At 42.3% G+C, this 13969-nt stretch overlaps 1 protein-coding gene across 5 annotated transcripts in view; it reads left to right on the plus strand.

The window, feature by feature from the left end:
* The window catches only part of LOC137424709 (uncharacterized), a 142010-nt gene that overhangs the window by 14428 nt on the left and 113613 nt on the right, over nucleotides 1-13969 (plus strand). For all 5 annotated transcript variants that reach the window (XR_013623067.1, XM_078775843.1, XM_078775844.1 and 2 more), the window contains exon 4: nucleotides 12048-12154. Coding sequence is in view for 4 of the 5 variants with exons in the window: in XM_078775843.1 (XP_078631969.1) it covers nucleotides 12048-12154 (107 nt within the window). In the remaining variant the exon portion in view is untranslated. The remainder of the gene's footprint in view (nucleotides 1-12047; nucleotides 12155-13969) is intronic.

Here is a 13969-nt window from a genome sequence, read left to right on the forward strand (position 1 = left end):
AATAGATACATTCTGAAGTGTTAGATACAAATAGATACATTCTGAAGTGTTCGATACAAATAGATACATTCTGAAGTGCTAGATACAAATAGATATGTTCTGAAGTGTTCGATACAAATAAATACATTCTGAAGTATTAGATACAAATAGATACATTCTGAAGTCTTAGATACAAATAGATACATTCTGAAGTGTTATATACAAATAGATACATTCTGAAGTGTTAGATACAAATAGATACATTCTGAAGTGTTAGATACAAATAGATACATTCTGAAGTGTTCGATACAAATAGATACATTCTGAAGTGTTCGATACAAATAGATACATTCTGAAGTGTTAGATACAAATAGATACATTCTGAAGTGTTAGATACAAATAGATACATTCTGAAGTGTTAGATACAAATAGATACATTCTGAAGTATTAGATACAAATAGATACGTTCTGAAGTATTGGATACAAATAGATACGTTCTGAAGTATTAGATACAAATAGATACGTTCTGAAGTGTTAGATACAAATAGATACATTTTGAAGTGTTAGATACAAATAGATACATTCTGAAGTGTTAGATACAAATAGATACATTCTGAAGTGTTAGATACAAATAGATACATTCTGAAGTATTAGATACAAATAGATACATTCTGAAGTATTAGATACAAATAGATACATTCTGAAGTATTAGATACAAATAGATACGTTCTGAAGTGTTAGATACAAATAAATACATTCTGAAGTATTAGATACAAATAGATACGTTCTGAAGTGTTAGATACAAATATATACATTCTGAAGTGTTAGATACAAATAGATACATTCTGAAGTATTCGATACAAATCGATACATTCTGAAGTATTAGATACAAATAGATACGTTCTGAAGTGTTAGATACAAATAGATACATTCTGAAGTATTAGATACAAATAGATACATTCTGAAGTGTTAGATACAAATAAATACATTCTGAAGTGTTAGATACAAATAGATACATTCTGAAGTGTTAGATACAAATAGATACATTCTGAAGTGTTCGATACAAATAGATACATTCTGAAGTGTTAGATACAAATAGATACATTCTGAAGTGTTCGATACAAATAGATACATTCTGAAGTGTTCGATACAAATAGATACATTCTGAAGTGTTAGATACAAATAGATACATTTTGAAGTGTTAGATACGAATAGATACATTCTGAAGTGTTAGATACAAATGGATACATTTTGAAGTATTAGATACAAATAGATACATTCTGAAGTGTTAGATACACATAGATACATTCTGAAGTGTTAGATACACATAGATACATTCTGAAGTGTTCGATACAAATAGATACATTCTGAAGTGTTAGATACAAATAGATACATTTTGAAGTGTTAGATACGAATAGATACATTCTGAAGTGTTAGATACAAATGGATACATTTTGAAGTATTAGATACAAATAGATACATTCTGAAGTGTTCGATACAAATAGATACATTCTGAAGTGTTAGATACAAATAGATACATTTTGAAGTGTTAGATACGAATAGATACATTCTGAAGTGTTAGATACAAATGGATACATTTTGAAGTATTAGATACAAATAGATACATTCTGAAGTATTAGATACAAATAGATACATTCTGAAGTGTTAGATACACATAGATACATTTTGAAGTGTTAGATACAAATAGATACATTTTGAAGTATTAGATACAAATAGATACATTCTGAAGTGTTAGATGATAGCCTGGTGTTGGCTTAGCGGTTAGGGTGCCGGCTTGGGATCCTAGGATCCTGGGTTCGAATCCCGGGCATCGCTGAATTAACGCCAGGGGGGTTGACTCAGCCTGTCATCCTTCCGAGGTCGGCTAATTGAGTACCAGGTCACTGGTAATTAATTCCGTGTTTGTCGCAAGAGGCGACTAACAGGGTTGGTGGCAGGAAGGGCATCCGGCCATAAAACATTGCTTCAAAAAGGGGACCATGGTGCCTCAAAAAGGCCAACCCCTGCTCTGCTGGGAAAAATGGCATCTAAAGGTGTGTTATGTACGCGTTCCATTCCTGCTTGCTCTCGCTCTCGCTCTCGCTCTCACTCTCACTCCCTCTCTCTAACTGTGACTTGATATTTCACGGAAAATTCTAATTGAAATAAATGTCCTCTTTAATTTAATTTATTCTTCTTATTTTGTAGACAGCACAAGGCTGCAGGGATAGCATGATTCGCTGAGGGAACAGTTCTGCCACTGATGCAATGCGCTCTGTTGGTTAGGGCAGGAATTTGTCATATGTTCCTGGTGCCAGCGATAGCTGGCCTTCTCTTCAGAAAGGACACCGTGGGGTCTTTAACTCCACCAACCAACTAATGCCGGCAGACAGGACGCCCGTTTAACGTCATCCGACGGACGGCACACACATTGACGAATCATCCTGGCTGTGAAGCACGGAGATGACATTTTATTGCTGGGTCAGGATTCTAAATGCCCATGATACCATCTACTGGGATATTTTGAAAGAACAGATATTGCAAAAAGATGCCAGTGAACACACCATGACTTTTTAGAGCTCTTCTTGATCAGTTAGCTTACTGGTTTTCTTCTTATTTGGGATTATTCAGTTGAGAGAGAGTAGGTGCAGAAAATAATCGGAAATAAAAAAAATTTGTCGTAATTTTTAATGCCATAAATCTTGAATGTATTGAGAAACTTCCAATGTTTTAAAAGATTGATGCCCACAACCAGGAAGTAATCTCGGTTCCACAAAATTACAAGATGTGATCCCAACAATGGTAGGATATCTCAGAAGTTCTGTGCTGGCCGATGAACTCCCTTGGTCTGGGTTCAATTACTGGCTGAATCTGATCAAACTTCAATGGCCCCTTATTGGACCATTCTATTCATTATAAGAGATCTTCAGCCAGATTTTCAGTTCATTAATTCATTTGTTTTAAGGGGGTTCATGAGGGAGGAGGGGAGATCATGTGTATGAATGGGATGGGAAATGTTCTGCAGAGGTGAATGGCCAACCTGAAACCCTGGAGGGAAAAAAAAGAGATTGAACAGACTGAGCAAGTTGGTTCCACAGGCAAGAGAAGAGGAACAAGTAAGTGGAGGTGAGCAGTCAGAAGTCTGGATTTATGGAGTTTCACCAGAAGTTAGGTCCTGGTAGAACATGTGTGTGCTAGGGAAACCTGTGGGGGAGGGTGGAGAGACCACTGAAAGGGCAGAAGGATGCAAGACCAGAAAAGAGGTACAGTATTGAAGATAGAGAGGCCACCGATCTGTCAGCAGGAGCAACAGGCCCAGACATACGCCTTCTTTGCAGGATATTGCCTTGGTTTTTAGGGCCTTGATCTACACAGAATCAAGACCTGAATTCGATGAGGGGGGAATGTCAGCCCAAATGGGGGATGCAGTACTCTATCTACCTATGAATGAAGGCCTTGTAGGTTGTTAAGATTTCCGATTTGCCAAGACAGACAGAGACAGAGGTCAGGATTGAAACACTTATTCCAAGTGTTGGACTCATATTGAAGATCCCATAGTTTCCTTAGCAAGCACAGGTTTCTAAATTTCCTTTGAGTTGAACCCATAGTTTCCTTAGCAAGCGCAGGCTTCTAAATTTCCTTTGAGTTGAACCCATAGTTTCCTTAGCAAGCGCAGGCTTCTAAATTTCCTTTGAGTTGAACCCATAGTTTCCTGGCGCGTTTACAGCTTTTTCCTGGCATATTTCTCATGATAATTCATGAATGGTGAGATCAGATAATCCTTTTCATACAACTGGTATGAAATTCATTTTGTGTATTGGTAGTGAGTGTGTATTGGTAGTTTGTTGCAACAGTTGCCTCTGTGTCTACAATCCTTTTTCTTATACCAACTAGATGGTATTCATAGAATACTTACCCTGTGCAGTCAACTTGTCGCGAGCCAACTCTTCTGTTTTTGAACATTTTTTTCCCTGTGATCCAATATGGCTGCCAGACCACGTGAGCGATGACATCATCTATATATATATAAAACACAGTTTGTGTGTGTGTGTGTGTGTGTGTGTGTGTGTGTGTGTGTGTGTGTGTGTGTGTGTGTGTGTGTGTGTGTGTGTGTGTGTGTGTGTGTGTGTGTGTGTGTGTGTGTGTGTGTGTGTGTGTGTGTGTGATGTTACCGATAGACTCCTAAACGGAGAGGCTCACGTACTTGATATTTGGCACAAACATGGCCATTGAGCCTGGGAAGGACATGGCCGACCTAAAAATTTATTTCATAATATTTTTTTACCATATTTTTACCTCAGCGCATTTCAGCGAGGAATATTATGCACGGAATGGCAGAGCAGCGCGCTGATTCGCTCAGAGCAATCACGTGATGTTCCTTGCCGCCATTAACTCAGTTACGCGTTCGCACGTATTTCATATCAAAAAGCGATTGCGTTTTTTCACACTTCAACGAGGAACATTGCCATTCACACCACATAGGTTTTTTTTTTCTTTCATCTTTAGATCCATATTTTTTGCCATAACGTAGCGCATTATGGCTCTCTCGAGCTCGAGTTAGCCAATCACCTGGGAGCACGAGGCCACGTTGGCCACGCCCACGATGCAGAGTTGCAATCGATCGCTCAGAGCGATCACGTGATGTTCCTTGCCGCGTGATTGCGTTTTTTCACATTTCAGCGAGGAACATTGCCATTCACACCACATAGGTTTTTTTTTTCTTTCATCTTTAGATCCATATTGTTTTTTCAGCAAGGAATATTATACACGGAATCTGAATCGGTGGCAGAGCAGCGCGCTGATTCGACGATTCGCGCGCCCTCCCCCCCTCCCCCCTCCTCCTCCCTCCCCCCTCCTCCTCCCCCTCCCCCCTCCTCCTCCCCCTCCCCCCCTCCCCCCTCCTCCTCCGTACGCAACGTACGCAACTGAATGCTTAACCCTGATTTTCGCTTTGCGAGCACAGGGTAATTACAGCTCGTGAACTAGAATGATAGTCAGTGTAGCACATACCTCTGCCACGCAGTACAGTTCATATGTTGTATCCTACTGATAGGCCAGATCTGCATCTGGACCTCAACCAAAATCTAATCGACTTGTTCTTGTCACACACCCAACCCGTCCGCCGAGTTTTGTCGTAATCCGTCCATAACTTTTTGAGATATCCTGTTACATATAGTTTTTGGCCCTATCTCTCATTGGTGAAGAATCACATGAAATGTAGTATCTGGATCCTGATCTTCACCAACATCTAATCACGTCGTTCTTGTCACACACCGAACCTGTCCACCAACTTTTGTCTGAATCTGTTCATAACTTTTGAGATATCCTGCTCACAGACAGACAAACAAACAAACAGCCAAACATGGGTGAATACATAACCTCCGTCCATCTTCGGTGCCAAGGAATGACTTTGCATGACCGAGCATGGTGGATGCAGACCTATTGGTAAACCACCCGGTTTCACAAACACCTTTGGTTGCGGAGGTAATGAGGGTATTTCATGAAAGAATACTATGTTAAAACAAAAATACAGTACTTGTAATATGATCCATAACTTTAAACGTTCTCAGACTGCAAGACCAGCAAGCTACTAGAAAATTGGATTTGATTTGGACCACACCACAGTACAGTGAAGGTGAGATTTTATCAGACCTTCTGGGAGGCGTGGCAAAAACAGGGACATGCTGTGGTCACGTGTCCTTTTAAAACGCTGTCTCAACATGAATAGAGATGGAAATGAAAAATAAACGTGCATTGAGGGAGAAAGGGGAAACCAAATAAAGGGTGGCGACCAAAACAAAACTTCTTTACAGGACATTGTCAGGAAACATTCCCAAGTACACAATCTATATTTGTCACCTGGATTTGCAAATGATGGCATCAACAACCAGCCTTACCTGTTTGAGGGTTGCCAAGCAGAGGCCTCCTTCCTCGTGGCGTCTTAAGGGTTCCTCAAGACCAAACGGTCGATACGAAGGTTCAGAAGATGTAACAAACCCAACAATGTTTGCCTTTTCCTGCTACCATACAGTGAGTCCTCGACTTATAGTCTTCCAGATAATTAGTACATGTTAATCCTCCATTTTTTGGATTATAGGATCCTCAGAGTGATAATACTTCACTACAAAAGCAAAGCCACACAACCATTTGCATGCACTCGTGTCATCATGGAAGCAAGGGTATAATCACAGGTAACAGGTGCAGAACATTACTGGAACTAAATTGCTCTTTGTGTGCCTTGGACCTTCTCTTTCTTATTAATTTTACATGAGTCTCCTTTTCTTTTTCCCCTTTGTTTCTTCCTCAATGCTACTGTTTCACAAGTTCACCCTCAGACCGACAAAGCGTATTCCGATGTGACGGAGGCAGTGGCAGTTTGCAGCTGTTTTAACTCCGAGCCCTGAGTGCGGACACATTGCTGGGAGTCCTTTAGCTTGGTGTCACGTTCCGGATGGTTTAATAATAGGTCTGCATAGTGAGGGGTTCGGGCACGTGCTTCACACTCTCTTACCGAGTGGATCGGGCACTGTGGATCCAGAGAGACGTGGTCCAAGTGCACCGTTGGTATCGGTCCTTCGCTCAGCTCTTATTGACCGCTGAAGTATTCCGTAAGTCCTGATTCCACCTTGTCCTGGTGCAGTTGTACAAATCCATAGATTAAGAGTGTTTGTGAATGTCTCTTTCATGTATGACTGGTGTAGTCGGTATTTGTGTGATCTGTCTAGCATGTAACATGATACGTAACATCTTCAGTAGTTCAACTGTTACTTTTTCGACTGGTTGTAAGAAACGAATGTTATGAATTTGACAACATGCACATGTTTGCGATTCCAACTGTGATGCAGTTTAAATTCCATGTGTAATGGTTAGAGCGTCCGCTCTGTGTCTGGGAGGTCGACGCTTTGTACCCTGGGCCGGGTCACGCCAAAGACTTTAAAAGGATAGAGCACGGACAATTCCGAGAAGGAAACTTATTTATTAAAATGAAAGCTGCAACATTGGCTGAGTTTTTTTTTGGGGGGGGGGATATATAGATCGAGGCTCGTGTAAGAGCTAACATTAATCACAAAAAGACAAACTGACACATAAAACATATAAAGGGAGCAGGGGACAAGATGGGGAGAGAGAGGGAAGCACACAAGTACAACATTTGAGAGCAGGGACATCAGGAGATCTGTGGGAGGGAGAGGGCTTGAGGTGAGGAGGCACGGGAAGGGGGGGGGGGGGGGTGAGAGGAATAGAACACATGGACACTGCTAGAACTTCCAGGAAAGAAGTCGGAATTTCAAAAAAGTGGATCTGGGGTGAATTAACGGAGGTAGAAAAGATCAAGGTTTTGTATGCGGTAAGATAACAGATGGTGGTGAACAGCTGTTCTAAAGACCTGGAGGGGGGAGTGGGATTGAAGAGAGTGAGGGAGTTTGTTCCAGAGGTGGGAGAAAAGAGGAATGAAAGAGTGAAGGTGAGCAGAGAGTCTTGATTTTGGCAGTTTAACCATAAGAGGGTTGCTGGCAGATCTCGTGCGACCTGTAGGAATATTTGGGGGACAGAGCTCAGACAGAGCTCGGGGAGCAAGGCCGGAGAGGAGTCGGTAGAAGACGGAAAGACCACCAACCTGCCTGCGGTGAGTGAGTGAAAGGCCCTCGGAGTTAGCTTCATCGCGGGAGATTCCAATGATTCTGAAAGCTTTGGTTAAATATAGGCTATTTATTTAATTTTTTTTTTCTTTCTTTCTTTTTGGGGGGGGGGGGGGGGGGGGAAGAGGGGAGGATGGCAGGGGCCCACACAATTTCAGATTCAGCAAGGATTAATGATGAATAAAGTTTAAATTCTATATGGCGTGTGCGGGATTACTCTGTGCTGACAGGTTAGCTTAGGCTTTAGAGGTATATGCACTCATCTTGAGATGTACGTGTAAGCCTGTGTTCAAATCTGAGCCTAGTTATAAACTGTCGTCCTGGTGCTTCACAGGCAAGACGTTTCATCATTATTTTCCACCCCTTGAATGGACCTTAATTAAGCTGGATGGTCTGCCTGCTGGCATTAGATCCTATGGTGTCCCTCACGAAGAGTACCCAGAACAATTACTGGTACCCAGAAAAAAATCCCAATTCCTGCTTTCTTCAGTCGAACATTAGACCTGACCAGCTCGTTCGTGAAAGGCTTGAGCCAAAAACTTGTTTGATTGATGCCTCAAGAAGGTGGGAGTAATTGAGGTGGTTAAAGTAGTAGCACTAGTAGTAGATTTAATCGTAATCGTTGTTGTACAGCGTTTTCTGTGCAACACCTATCTGGCACGAACCAAAAACTCTTCTCCTCCACCTCCCAAAATAAAAAGTTGTTCCTTTGTGCACAACATTTGGAGAATTTTTGTTTTTTTTTAAGCTTACTTTATTGTCACAAACAATCCATTTTTCAGTTTGTCTGTTTGTCCGTTTCCAATTATATTTTGTACGAGCAAATACCATCCGGCGCTTCGCTGTCGGGAATGCCGAGAATCGGGAATACTTCGAAAGGAGAGACGGGAATGGGGAAGAGCTGGGGGGAGGAGGGAGGAGAGGAAAAGAGGGGTGTGGGAGTGAGGAAGGGGGGGGAGCATCATTGACTTAGGGTGCGGCAGTGATGGAGCAGGAATTTGGAATTTGGCCAGGATGTCGGGGATAACTCCCTTGCTCTCCCGAAGGACATAGCAAGGGGATCTTTAATGTCCACCAGCTAATTCCGGTAGATGACATCGATGCCTCACCAGGCCTGCTAGACACCAGGAAGACAGTTTGTACCTGGGCCGAGATTTGAACCCAGGCCAGACTTCTCCGAGGTGAGTTTGCATAACACGAGGCCATCCTTCCAGACCCTGTTTGTATCGGTGAAAACTAGGTGTCCAACCCATGATGAACAATAAATTATAGATTTTTACAAGTTTGTAGGAATAAAAAAAAAAAAAAAAACTTAGTTTGTGAACATCTGGAAATTGTTCAGTCTGTGTGACTCTTCGTTCCTTTAAACATTATACCAAGGAGTTTATGAAAGTTAACAAACATTTTTGCAATGTAGTAAGTTCTTTGCTTTAAAAGGTGATGATCTATCAATGACTTGTCAGTTTCACGTTCACAGGCTGTTAAAGAGCAGTTAAAATGTGCGTTTCCAGCTGAATTTGTGCCTCATGTAATGAGCCGATGCATCACATGTTCAATCTGGCAAATTCGAAATGGTGGTGATAATTATGGACACCATAGTTGAGACTGTTTCAGCTTCCGAGAATAACTCGAGTGTTAAAAGTGAAGCCGGGGTGAGGTTTTATGAACATGACGAATTGTCTAATGATGAACAAGTAAATAGACATTACAATTCGGTTGTTTAAGCATCATTGTTGGTGTAACGTCCTCAGTTTGTGTTGTACGAGTGGGACATCTCGGTGGATTCGGCCGAGGGGATGCAAGACAAACAACTGTGATGAAATTGGCCAGCACATTCTTTAAAGATTACATTCTTCAGAGCATTCTTCATCAGATAAAATATTTTAATTCTGTGCCTTGTAAATAGTCATAACACTGAAAACGTTGATTTAGATAGTCCCTAAAAACTTAGTCCTTCACCTCTCGCGAAGCCTGAACTGATGGTTCGCATCTTGCGAGGCTTGGTCTTGTGTTCCCCCTTCCGCCTGGCCTGACGTTTGGCTTTGCTTCTTGCACGGATTGGCCTTTGGCTTTGCTTCTTCCATGTCGTGGCCTTTGGCTTTGCTTCTTGCATGTCGTGGCCTTTGGCTTTGCTTCTTGCGTGTCGTGGCCTTTGGCTTTGCTTCTGCCCGGCCTAACCTTTGGCTTTGCTTCTGCCCGGCCTAACCTTTGGCTTTGCTTCTTACATGTCATGACCTTTGTCTTTGCTTCTTGCATGTCGTGGCCTTTTGCTTTGCTTCTGCCTGGCCTAACCTTTGGCTTTGCTTCTTACATGTCGTGGCCTTTGGCTTCGATTCTGCCCGGCCTAACCTTTGGCTTTGCTTCTTCCATGTCGTGGCCTTTGGCTTTGCTTCTTGCATGTCGTGGCCTTTGGCTTTGCTTTTTGCATGTCGTGGCCTTTGGCTTTGCTTCTGCCCGGCCTAACCTTTGGCTTTGCTTCTTACATGTCGTGACCTTTGTCTTTGCTTCTTGCATGTCGTGGCCTTTGGCTTTGCTTCTGCCCGGCCTAACCTTTGGCTTTGCTTCTTGCACGTCTCGGCCTTTAGCTTTGCTTCCGGCATGGCCTAGCCTTTGGCTTTGCTTCTCACGTGGCCTAACTCGCGTCGCTTTGGCTTTGCTTTCCGTGCATGCTGGCCTTGTGCTTTGCGGTGTGGCCTAACCTTTGGCTTTGCTTCCCGCATGGCCTGGCCTTTGGCTTTGCTTCCCGCGTGGCCTAACCTTTGGCTTTGCTTTCCGTGCATGCTGGCCTTATGCTTTGCTTTGCGGTGTGGCCTGGCCAGATAAGAGGCCTTATTCTCCAAAGGGATTGCACCAAGACACTTGCTGTGTGAAACGGTTTCCCACTATAAAACGTTTGGGCAGCATGGCTGGAGAGACTCTGACTCTGTAGAGGCCTTTCATAGATTCCTAGGAATGAAGTACACACTCGCAGGTAACCCCTTCCTTATTAAACTTCCAAAATTGAGGCGGACTGAACACCAACTCTTTCATTCCTCACTTCTCATGTCTATGGAACCACCATTGCAGAAGCTGTTCTATCTCGTTCTTCCCTCCAAGCCTTCAATTGACCAGTGCACCTCCATCTCTTGTTATCCTCGATTATGACCCATTATCTTTATTACCCTTATTAACCTTTCATAACCTAAACACCTTTCTTGCTACTTTCAGTTTTTCCTCTCCTCTTCCCTGTCCCCTTTTCCTGTTCGTTCATTCCCTTGATTTTGTCCCACCGCCAGTTCTACCTCGCTCTTCCATGAGCCTCGTTCATGTAAATAATAAACATGTCTCTGATGTGTTTCCTGTTGGTGTAATTTTTTTTTGATGGCCCCACAATTTATTTATTTGGATCTTGACTAATGCTTCCGCTTATTTTAACTGCTCATAATTTTCCATCAAACCTTAATTTTACAGCAATACCTGTTCTAGGTTTTCACACAAAGCAATATTCCTGATCTTGGTGAAACAAATATTCAAAGCTGACAGATTTTGATGAAACAAAAGTTCAATAAAACAGCTATCTACAACTTTGAATGGCGTGTCGCACCTTCTAGTCTTGGCTGAAGCAATGAAGCATAGCCTCATTCTTTTTGAGGATAATTGTAAGGTCATAGTGACATGCAGATTTTTTTATTTATTTAAGGATATCGCCCCAGACAAGGCATACAGCCACTCTAGGTAAGGGGCTAAGAGAAGATTAGAAAAATATAAGGATAAAGCAAAACAAAATAAAAATAACAAGAAAACATCTGGTTTGATTTTTTAAATTCATTCCATTGATGCATCAATTGGTTACTGATATCCTTGTCATGTAAAAGTACACCAATATATCCTACTGTCTACTGCTTTTCTTTTGTATAAAATGTTATTTACTTCCTTACAATCCTGACATCACTGATGGCATAGGGATCATCTTGAGGAACTTGGACCACTTTTGTCTGTTTTGGCCCCACTGACCTTCGTACAGGTGGTTTTAGCTCACTCAGTTCCTTTTCCGCACACGCCAAGCTAGGTCACTGTAGGTTATCTAACCCTCCTTTTACTTTCAGGTTTCTAATGTATCACGTGATCTTTTTCTTTCCAGTTCTTCCTTCGACCTCCTTGTTTACTCTTTCTAGCGAGAAAATTCGCAAAATGGTTTTGTGACAAAATGGTTCAAACTGGAATGGCGCTCGTTGGAGCGCATACCTCCGCCAGGCTGACCAGTTTACGTTTTGTCTCCCACTGATAGGCTTCCGAACCTTAACCAAAATCTAATCGGCTTATTCTTGTTGGTTTTTCTCAATGATGCAACCCCATTATTTTTTTTTCTTGATGTGTGGATGAATGATAAGGGATGATAATGTGATCAAAACCGATGAATGTCAACCTCATGTTTTTTTTTTGTTTTTTTAGGATAACCTTGGTGCTTTTTTGCATGGCTGTGCCAGCCTGGGCCTGAAAGTCTCCCAACTTTTCGACCCAGGTGACCTCCAAGATCCATCAACGCGGCACACTCTCACGTACGCATGACGTTTGGCTTCTTGGTCTTGTGTCAGTGATACATGCTGCAATTCAATTCTGCCTTGAATTTAAACCAGGAACTCTTCTGCGGTTAGTTTAGTTGTCAACTTTTCAAAATTGCTTCTTGTGTATTGTTGAAATGAATCTGAATGATCCTGTAAGCTAACGAGAGAACACAGGTTAATTTTTTTGTTGTTGTTGATGATGATCACCCACACTTTTCCAACAATTTCACATTTGCCATCATGCCGAGCAGATAACATGAGGCACAGCACGGTGCCTCCGATACTCTTCTCATTTTTCTCCTGGACACCCACAAACATTGTACCATGCCTACGTGACTCGTAATTTCCAAAAAGGGTCACTTGCACATTATGACTAAGGAGTCCGATTATCTTGCAGTGTCTATTCATCACCTGACCGTTGAACCAAATTCCATGCCATCAGCTGCCACTGCCGTTCCATCCAAGCCACTCTATCTGGGTCAGTTTTAGTGAAATGCAAGGCACAATCAGACAGCTGTCCCCTTCACTCTGCCAATAATGGTACTGCATTTAGAGCTGACGTGCGCAGGAGGCATGGACTTAGTTTGGTTTCTTTGTCTATCCTGGCCTCGGAACATCTATGCTGCTGACACATCCTGAAGACATTCATCCCAAACATGGAATTTTCCTGTAGACAATGAATCTATTCATATTTTGCTAACCTCACTTAACAAATTTTGTCATTGTTATTGTTCCTTTCATTGCTGGTGTTGTGTTTACCTCTGCCACTGAGAGTGGATGGAGGTTATGTTTTCACCCCTGTTTGTCTGTTTGTGAACTGGATATCTCAAAAAGTTGTGGACGGATTCGGACGAAATTTGGTGGGGAGGTTGGGTGTGTGAAAAGGAAGAAAGTATTCAATTTTGGTGAAGATTCGAATCTGGATCCTCCAGATACGAGAATTTTTAATTTTTTTAATAAGTGATGCTTCACCATTGAGTGATAGGGCCAAAGACAATATATAGCTTGATATTTCAAAAAGTTGAGGGTTAACTTATGACAACTTGGTGGATGAGTTGGGTAAGTGACAAGAACAAGCCGATTAGATTTTGGTTCAGGTCCAGATACAGTTCCAATCTATCAGTGGAATACAGAATGTAAACTGTTTGATGCGCTCTACCAAGTGCCGTTCTAGGTAGCTCACCTGGAACGTAATTCCTGGGAGCTTATGTGATGGCGCTTCGTCAGTCCGTCATTCCGTAAACACTTGCAACTTCTTCTCCGAAACCGCTGATGGGATTGTGACGCAACTTGGCACAAATGATACTTTTGTATACTGAATCGAGGCTCGTGAAAGAGCTAACATTTACTTCACAAACAAATCAACCAGACAAACAAAATATATAAAAAGAGGGAGCGGAAGACAAGATGGGGAGAGAAAGGGAAGCACACAAACACAACATTTGAGAGCAGGGAGATGTGTGGGAGGGAGAGGGCTTTGGGGGGAGGAGGCGTGGGAAGGGGGGGGGGGTGGGAGAAGTATAAAACACAAGGACACCAAGGACTTCCAGGACAGAAGTTGTTATTTCAAAAAAGTGGAATTGGGGTGAAATTAGCGGGGGTAGAAAAGATCAAGGTTTTGGATGGGGGAAGATAAGAGATGGTGGTGAACAGCTGTTTTAAAGACCTGGAGGGTGGAGTGGGATTGAAGAGAGTGAGGGAGTTTGTTCCAGAGGCGGGAGAAAAGAAGAATGAAGGAATGAAGGAGTGAAGGTGAGCAGAGAGTCTTGATTTTGGCAGTTTAACCATAAGAGGGTTGCAGGCTGATCT

The sequence above is a fragment of the Myxine glutinosa genome, chromosome 4 (assembly GCF_964187855.1).
Source record: "Myxine glutinosa chromosome 4, kmMyxGlut1.1, whole genome shotgun sequence".
Classification (NCBI taxonomy): Eukaryota; Metazoa; Chordata; class Myxini; order Myxiniformes; family Myxinidae; genus Myxine; species Myxine glutinosa.